This window comes from Daphnia pulex, chromosome 5 (genome assembly GCF_021134715.1).
Source record: "Daphnia pulex isolate KAP4 chromosome 5, ASM2113471v1".
In the NCBI taxonomy this organism is placed as follows: Eukaryota; Metazoa; Arthropoda; class Branchiopoda; order Diplostraca; family Daphniidae; genus Daphnia; species Daphnia pulex.
In genome coordinates, this window is record NC_060021.1 from 3,063,215 (window position 1) to 3,072,443 (window position 9,229).

At 38.8% G+C, this 9,229-nt stretch overlaps 2 protein-coding genes across 2 annotated transcripts; both read right to left on the minus strand.

Moving 5' to 3' along the window:
- Positions 1-1,206: 1,206 nt before the first annotated feature.
- On the minus strand, positions 1,207-2,150 carry LOC124193568 (keratin-associated protein 19-2-like). Its single transcript, XM_046587461.1, has 3 exons — positions 1,971-2,150; positions 1,713-1,830; positions 1,207-1,643 (listed from the first exon to the last, which is right to left on the minus strand). The coding sequence occupies exons 1-3, from the start codon at positions 1,986-1,988 to the stop codon at positions 1,489-1,491; spliced, it is 291 nt and encodes a 96-aa protein (XP_046443417.1). The 5' UTR covers positions 1,989-2,150; the 3' UTR covers positions 1,207-1,488.
- Positions 2,151-6,767: 4,617 nt separating this feature from the next.
- LOC124193567 (keratin-associated protein 19-2-like) lies at positions 6,768-7,711 on the minus strand. Its single transcript, XM_046587460.1, has 3 exons — positions 7,532-7,711; positions 7,274-7,391; positions 6,768-7,204 (listed from the first exon to the last, which is right to left on the minus strand). The coding sequence occupies exons 1-3, from the start codon at positions 7,547-7,549 to the stop codon at positions 7,050-7,052; spliced, it is 291 nt and encodes a 96-aa protein (XP_046443416.1). The 5' UTR covers positions 7,550-7,711; the 3' UTR covers positions 6,768-7,049.
- Between the last annotated feature and the right edge of the window lie 1,518 nt (positions 7,712-9,229).

The following is a 9,229-nucleotide window of genomic DNA, read 5'->3' on the forward strand; positions in this document are numbered from 1 at the left end:
CATTCAAAAAAATAATCCACCAAGTTAAATTTATTAAATAAAAAAAATTCGTGTACGAAGCAAGTCGTAGCATAATATTACATTATTAGCATACAGTTTACCATCTTCTTAACTATATATATGCTGGAGTCCGCCGGTCCGCCCAGCAGTTGGCATTTCTCACGGGGTGCGCCGGTGCGGCCTGGACGATTGCGACCACAACGGCCAGTAGGACACAAAACCTGAGCTGGAAAATTCATGGGGAAAAACAGAATATCGGTGGCATATGGAAACAAAAAAGATGGGCAATAAGCATCAAATAAAGCGTGTTATATAAGGTTAAATGTATTTAATTGTAGTCCATCTGCGACAGTACGGACACCAAAGGAATATATATTACGAGTCATGTCGGTTGAAGACAGGTTGAAGAATGATGTCCATTCAGCCTCAGTCAAAGGCTTTTATAGCCAATTTACATTGGTGTGAGCCAAAATGAAATGGAATTGAGAAGTTTGCTGGAAAAAGTTTCTTCGTAACTGGGTGAACTGTGAAGCAAATCCATAAGTTTTCACAATCAAGAGGCCAAAGGCAGACATGGTGCGTCATTACGAAAAGGTAAACAAGGCTCTGATTCCTATAATGGGAAACTTTTTTCGACTTTTTTATGTGCATGATGCTGGAAGTATAAATCGTATAAATGTATTTCTATAGCAATAATCTCGTGGCCGCTTTCTCGGTGATGCAGAATTTCGGTGCGTGTTTCGTTGTTTGGCATCAGTTTTGAATTGCTGCTTCAACGCGACAAAGCAGAGCATCACTCACCTTCTTATCTCGTACAGGAATAATTCAATTTGACGATTAAAGAATATCAATCGATTCGTCGTTTAATTTTATATTTACAAACATTCAATCATCAAAATAGATACCTACACAAATGTTGCACCTTTGAGACGCGGAGAATCATTTAAAACTTTTGAATTTAAAGGGTTGTAGCGTTGTACAGTCGAAGGGAAAGGAAGAAACAATTAAAATTATCCGCGAAATTTTTTGCCACTTCCAAATTCCCCGAATCGTCCGCCTTCGAATCGCCCGCCTTCAAACCGCGGGATGCCCCTGTCCAAACAAAAGTACGTATCTTCCTTTTCTCCCACAAAAAACAAACAAACAAAAAAACAGCTGACCGTTTTCTTACCCCTATATTTATTAACTATAGGCCTGAAAATGCAAATAATAATTGAGATAGGCTAACGAGTATTGTATTAGGTATCAAAATGCAAAATGCCCAATGGGGCAGCAGAACACCTTTGTCGTAATGTAAATAAATTTTTGTTTTATTTCTTTAAATGATTTGAAAATTTAATCACAATAGCAGTTATACAGATATGATTGAAAATGTTGTACCAATTTTCTGACTGAAATGGCGAAATACAGATCATTGAATCATAGTATTTTATAGTACAAAGGAACATCAAGAATAATATAAATAACAATTAATATTTTTCTCGAGATTTAATAACCACCGCCGTAACCCCCGTATCCTTGGTTATATCCGCCGTACCCCTGATTGTATCCGCTGTATCCGTATCCTTGGTTTTCGTACCCTCCGTATCCTTGGTTACCATAGCCTCCGTATCCTTGGTTATCATAGCCTCCATGCTGTTGACCTGTTGATCACGATATCGAAACCATCATGATCCATCGTTGAACGTTTAAATCATTCATTAATAGTTTACCGTAGCCTCCACCTCCTAGGAGTCCACTGAAGAGGCCGCGTCGTTGGCGATTCTCATGGGAGGCGCCATCGACGACGATTGCGGCCACAACGGCCAGCAGGACGCAAAGACTCAGACTCTGGAATGTCATGGGGAAAATCAAAAGTTCAGCGTCATGCGACACAAATGATTCAAGAATGAAACAGACAAACAACGACTAATCTATATACAATTCCGTTATGATATTTAAGTGTTGGATATAGCTAATATTTAGCTTACCAGGGTAGTACAATTCATGTTGGTTGGTTGGTTGCAGACTTTGTCGACTGATGTCCACTCCGGTCTCAGCTAAAAGCTTTTATACTTTGCGGACCAAAGCAGCAGTGTGGTGGCGGATGACAGAATATATAACTAATCAGAGAATAACATGGTGCGGGTGCCGCAATTTGCTGCAGCGCGGGATTGCCAACGAAGACACAAAATGTAACAATGCATCGGAAGAGAAAGTTCCTTATTCTTCTACACACTGAAGTCAATCCAGTATTGACAACCAAGAACCCAAAAACAGCATTTATTACATCATCTAACGTTTGCCTGAATTACGGTAATCAGACCCCGATGACGCAATACGTATGTACACCTGAATTTCTCACTTTTTCTCAAATTTCTTTTCAGTTCAGAAACCAAACGGATTTCTCACTTGTGCAGACAATGTAAAAAGAAAACTAAATGACGTAAACTTGGGTTTGGGTTAACCAAATCAGATTGCGCCATTTATGTGCAATTTTGTTGCGTGTATATGTATAATGTCAGCAGTCATTAAAACGAAATCAAAACACAAAAATGGACAAACGAATGGGCTATTTTCCTTCTCCGCCATTAACAGAAAAACGCAGAAAAGGTTGGCTGTTTGTTTGTGCTGAGGAGCTCAATGAACTTCGATGAACTTATTGTTGTTATTATTGTCGAAAAAGCATTTTGGGTAATCCCACAATTGGACTCCACGCCAAACCGCATAATCTAATTGACTCAAGACATTCCTTCTCTAAAATTACCACGCAACATGTGAAACGTAATTACGTAACCAAAATTCACTTGCTGTTTCGTCTTCAATGTCGCAAAGTAGGCTATACGTTATATAATACACCGTGCTTACACACAGTATTATGTAGTGAACGGTAGTGAACTGGCATAAACATTTTATTGGCGTTCATACGATCGCAGCATAGTCAAAGCTATTATAATGCGCCTTTATTTATGTCTGTTGGGAAAATATAGTTCATTTTGATTGCGGGAGTCAAATAATCAATTTTTTTTTCGTAACAACTTTTTTTCTTCAAGTTTGCAACAATATTAAAAATTCTTCAATCTGAGTTATTCAATCAATAAACATTTTACATGTATGGAGGTGAAAAGAGCAGCTCGGGAAAACTCAATGCCGCGGCCCGTGCTTATTTCTCCGTGATTATAAGGAGGCAAATTTTGAGCCCGTTGCATAACTTTAGTGTGTGCTGTTGTTGTTGTCTGACATTCATTTGTTTATAACATTTTGATTTTTGTATGAATACAAATCCATTAATTAAATGTTTTATTTTATGTTTGATGAATAGCTTTTATACGGAAGATAAATAAACATTTCGATTTTCCAACTGACGATGATGTTGACCAGTCGTAAATTTATCCATCCGATGAAGACATTTAAATTTAATTCCTCTTATTTGGGATGACAAGATGATTTTCCCTTTATTATTTGCCCATTGACCACTAAATCTTCTTTTATGTGACCGCATGATTGGCAGCGAAACACAACAAAAAAAGAGACGTCGTAAACTCGAAATGCCAAAATCACTCTGCCGAATCGACGTTTATTTTATTTCTATTTCAGCTTGCAATGTGGCAAATTATTTTCATGGCGACATCATTCAACGAAAATGGTTCGTGTCGTCAGCGTTGGTTACATCTGAGACAAGAGAGACACAACTTGCAGTATAAGAACTAAAGGCTACAGTACATATAAGGTCTAACTTAATTACAACTCAAATTATCATGCACATTATTTATCTACGATTGATAATTCCTTTTATAGCCTATGGCCTGTAGCCACTTTAGAATCAAGATTCTTTCAAAAAATTAATTCAACAAGTAAATTTAATCAATAAAAAAATTCGGGGACGAAACAAGAAAGCAAAACGCGCACAAGTAAAAGAATATTTCAATTTTATTTGACTGCTTATTATCAGAATCAAGATAGTTGATTTTTAAAGTTTAATCATATTCGACATCTTTACGAGACTTTGTTCTTTACAGCTGGTGCGGTGGCCACCAGGTGTAATCGTATTCAGTGGTCCGGATTCCACCTTCGTACAAGTAATGCGGATAGGCAGTACAACTCATGTGATGGAGAGGATTCGTTCCCTCGCAAGGTGTGCAATGTCTTCTGTTCGGTGTCCCGGCTTTGTCGATCCAAAAACTGAGTGCCCTTTGGTTGATCTGAAGCGGAATGTATTCATCGTAACGCAGTCCCCACTTCCACATGTCCACGTCCGTTTCAAAATACTTCTGAAATTGTTCTTCTTTGGCGGAATGATGGGCTCGGCGGCGGATGTCTTCCGGAAACCAGTAGCGATTCCCACGGTCATTCAGTGCGTAAATGTGGTTCATGTTGTTACTCGGTTCGTTGACATATTTTTCATTGACGAATCTCGTCGCCTTGGGAATTTCTTTGTTCGAGTCGAGATCGTTTTCCACAATGCAGCGCAAGTAATGGTAACGATCCTTGCAAACGGTGCACACACGTCTAATGTCGTGTATGCAGTTGCGGACGGTGAAAGCATTCGCCCACCACTCGATGCTGAACTCCATCAGTTGAAGAGCAACTTGCAGACGTTCGTAAGAATTCACGGGATGTCGTGTTATCAGATCGAAGGCTCTTGTGTTGGTCATTTCGGGTTCTGTCAATGGACGAATTTCAGTTGGAGGCTGCGCCTGACAAACGAATGGTTGGCAATTTGACGTGGTACACGGAGGATGCGTCGGACAGGGTCTGCAAGTCTGAGCTGGACTATTGGGGCAAGGCAAAGCGGCTATCGGCGGACAAGTTGGTGGGGATGTACAAGGTGGCAAATTGCTTGGTGGTGCTGGGCAGCTGGTTGCTGGAGCCGGTGGCAGGCAAATTATTTCGGTTTCTACACCAGTTGGAATGCAGAAATTATAATAAACAATCAGTCCTGTAGCCGTCATCAAAATGAAACCGATGAAAACAAAAAGGAGAAAAAACCACTTCTGACGGGACATGCATGAGCAGTTGCTTGCCCTGCCGTTTGCTAGAGACGCCATTTTTATTGAGTTTAAATGCGTGTACTTTTCAGCAGCAGCCAATGCCCTTAAGTAGACTCGGAGGTTCGAGAGTGACATTGGCACTAGAGTTGCCGTTGCGATTCGACAAATTATGCGTTAAAAATCGGACTTCCTGTCAAATTAATTTTGATTTTCCATATTTGCTTAATTATTCCGACCTTGTTCAACCATTAATTTATTGATTTGAGCAACATATAGTTTTATATCTTCAAATTATAAGCAAGTGGTTGTTGCGTTACGAGTTGTGTGTTGTTACGGATTCGAACGCCAGGGGGCAGAATTGCCCGGCTGAAAATCCTGCAATAACTCGGCAATAACTTAACCGCCATAAAATGTTCTAGCTTTGGGAACGAGGTTTTTTAAAATGGATCCTAATACTTGGATTTTGTAGAACCAGCCTAAATATTTTATGCAAACACTTGAAATCAATCCAAATATAATTATAACTCAAATGTTCATGCACATAATCAACGAGTGATAATTCCTTTCATATTACTTTTGAATATCAAGATGCATTCAAAAAAATAATCCACCAAGTTAAATTTATTAAATAAAAAAAATTCGTGTACGAAGCAAGTCGTAGCATAATATTACATTATTAGCATACAGTTTACCATCTTCTTAACTATATATATGCTGGAGTCCGCCGGTCCGCCCAGCAGTTGGCATTTCTCACGGGGTGCGCCGGTGCGGCCTGGACGATTGCGACCACAACGGCCAGTAGGACACAAAACCTGAGCTGGAAAATTCATGGGGAAAAACAGAATATCGGTGGCATATGGAAACAAAAAAGATGGGCAATAAGCATCAAATAAAGCGTGTTATATAAGGTTAAATGTATTTAATTGTAGTCCATCTGCGACAGTACGGACACCAAAGGAATATATATTACGAGTCATGTCGGTTGAAGACAGGTTGAAGAATGATGTCCATTCAGCCTCAGTCAAAGGCTTTTATAGCCAATTTACATTGGTGTGAGCCAAAATGAAATGGAATTGAGAAGTTTGCTGGAAAAAGTTTCTTCGTAACTGGGTGAACTGTGAAGCAAATCCATAAGTTTTCACAATCAAGAGGCCAAAGGCAGACATGGTGCGTCATTACGAAAAGGTAAACAAGGCTCTGATTCCTATAATGGGAAACTTTTTTCGACTTTTTTATGTGCATGATGCTGGAAGTATAAATCGTATAAATGTATTTCTATAGCAATAATCTCGTGGCCGCTTTCTCGGTGATGCAGAATTTCGGTGCGTGTTTCGTTGTTTGGCATCAGTTTTGAATTGCTGCTTCAACGCGACAAAGCAGAGCATCACTCACCTTCTTATCTCGTACAGGAATAATTCAATTTGACGATTAAAGAATATCAATCGATTCGTCGTTTAATTTTATATTTACAAACATTCAATCATCAAAATAGATACCTACACAAATGTTGCACCTTTGAGACGCGGAGAATCATTTAAAACTTTTGAATTTAAAGGGTTGTAGCGTTGTACAGTCGAAGGGAAAGGAAGAAACAATTAAAATTATCCGCGAAATTTTTTGCCACTTCCAAATTCCCCGAATCGTCCGCCTTCGAATCGCCCGCCTTCAAACCGCGGGATGCCCCTGTCCAAACAAAAGTACGTATCTTCCTTTTCTCCCACAAAAAACAAACAAACAAAAAAACAGCTGACCGTTTTCTTACCCCTATATTTATTAACTATAGGCCTGAAAATGCAAATAATAATTGAGATAGGCTAACGAGTATTGTATTAGGTATCAAAATGCAAAATGCCCAATGGGGCAGCAGAACACCTTTGTCGTAATGTAAATAAATTTTTGTTTTATTTCTTTAAATGATTTGAAAATTTAATCACAATAGCAGTTATACAGATATGATTGAAAATGTTGTACCAATTTTCTGACTGAAATGGCGAAATACAGATCATTGAATCATAGTATTTTATAGTACAAAGGAACATCAAGAATAATATAAATAACAATTAATATTTTTCTCGAGATTTAATAACCACCGCCGTAACCCCCGTATCCTTGGTTATATCCGCCGTACCCCTGATTGTATCCGCTGTATCCGTATCCTTGGTTTTCGTACCCTCCGTATCCTTGGTTACCATAGCCTCCGTATCCTTGGTTATCATAGCCTCCATGCTGTTGACCTGTTGATCACGATATCGAAACCATCATGATCCATCGTTGAACGTTTAAATCATTCATTAATAGTTTACCGTAGCCTCCACCTCCTAGGAGTCCACTGAAGAGGCCGCGTCGTTGGCGATTCTCATGGGAGGCGCCATCGACGACGATTGCGGCCACAACGGCCAGCAGGACGCAAAGACTCAGACTCTGGAATGTCATGGGGAAAATCAAAAGTTCAGCGTCATGCGACACAAATGATTCAAGAATGAAACAGACAAACAACGACTAATCTATATACAATTCCGTTATGATATTTAAGTGTTGGATATAGCTAATATTTAGCTTACCAGGGTAGTACAATTCATGTTGGTTGGTTGGTTGCAGACTTTGTCGACTGATGTCCACTCCGGTCTCAGCTAAAAGCTTTTATACTTTGCGGACCAAAGCAGCAGTGTGGTGGCGGATGACAGAATATATAACTAATCAGAGAATAACATGGTGCGGGTGCCGCAATTTGCTGCAGCGCGGGATTGCCAACGAAGACACAAAATGTAACAATGCATCGGAAGAGAAAGTTCCTTATTCTTCTACACACTGAAGTCAATCCAGTATTGACAACCAAGAACCCAAAAACAGCATTTATTACATCATCTAACGTTTGCCTGAATTACGGTAATCAGACCCCGATGACGCAATACGTATGTACACCTGAATTTCTCACTTTTTCTCAAATTTCTTTTCAGTTCAGAAACCAAACGGATTTCTCACTTGTGCAGACAATGTAAAAAGAAAACTAAATGACGTAAACTTGGGTTTGGGTTAACCAAATCAGATTGCGCCATTTATGTGCAATTTTGTTGCGTGTATATGTATAATGTCAGCAGTCATTAAAACGAAATCAAAACACAAAAATGGACAAACGAATGGGCTATTTTCCTTCTCCGCCATTAACAGAAAAACGCAGAAAAGGTTGGCTGTTTGTTTGTGCTGAGGAGCTCAATGAACTTCGATGAACTTATTGTTGTTATTATTGTCGAAAAAGCATTTTGGGTAATCCCACAATTGGACTCCACGCCAAACCGCATAATCTAATTGACTCAAGACATTCCTTCTCTAAAATTACCACGCAACATGTGAAACGTAATTACGTAACCAAAATTCACTTGCTGTTTCGTCTTCAATGTCGCAAAGTAGGCTATACGTTATATAATACACCGTGCTTACACACAGTATTATGTAGTGAACGGTAGTGAACTGGCATAAACATTTTATTGGCGTTCATACGATCGCAGCATAGTCAAAGCTATTATAATGCGCCTTTATTTATGTCTGTTGGGAAAATATAGTTCATTTTGATTGCGGGAGTCAAATAATCAATTTTTTTTTCGTAACAACTTTTTTTCTTCAAGTTTGCAACAATATTAAAAATTCTTCAATCTGAGTTATTCAATCAATAAACATTTTACATGTATGGAGGTGAAAAGAGCAGCTCGGGAAAACTCAATGCCGCGGCCCGTGCTTATTTCTCCGTGATTATAAGGAGGCAAATTTTGAGCCCGTTGCATAACTTTAGTGTGTGCTGTTGTTGTTGTCTGACATTCATTTGTTTATAACATTTTGATTTTTGTATGAATACAAATCCATTAATTAAATGTTTTATTTTATGTTTGATGAATAGCTTTTATACGGAAGATAAATAAACATTTCGATTTTCCAACTGACGATGATGTTGACCAGTCGTAAATTTATCCATCCGATGAAGACATTTAAATTTAATTCCTCTTATTTGGGATGACAAGATGATTTTCCCTTTATTATTTGCCCATTGACCACTAAATCTTCTTTTATGTGACCGCATGATTGGCAGCGAAACACAACAAAAAAAGAGACGTCGTAAACTCGAAATGCCAAAATCACTCTGCCGAATCGACGTTTATTTTATTTCTATTTCAGCTTGCAATGTGGCAAATTATTTTCATGGCGACATCATTCAACGAAAATGGTTCGTGTCGTCAGCGTTGGTTACATCTGAGACAAGAGAGACA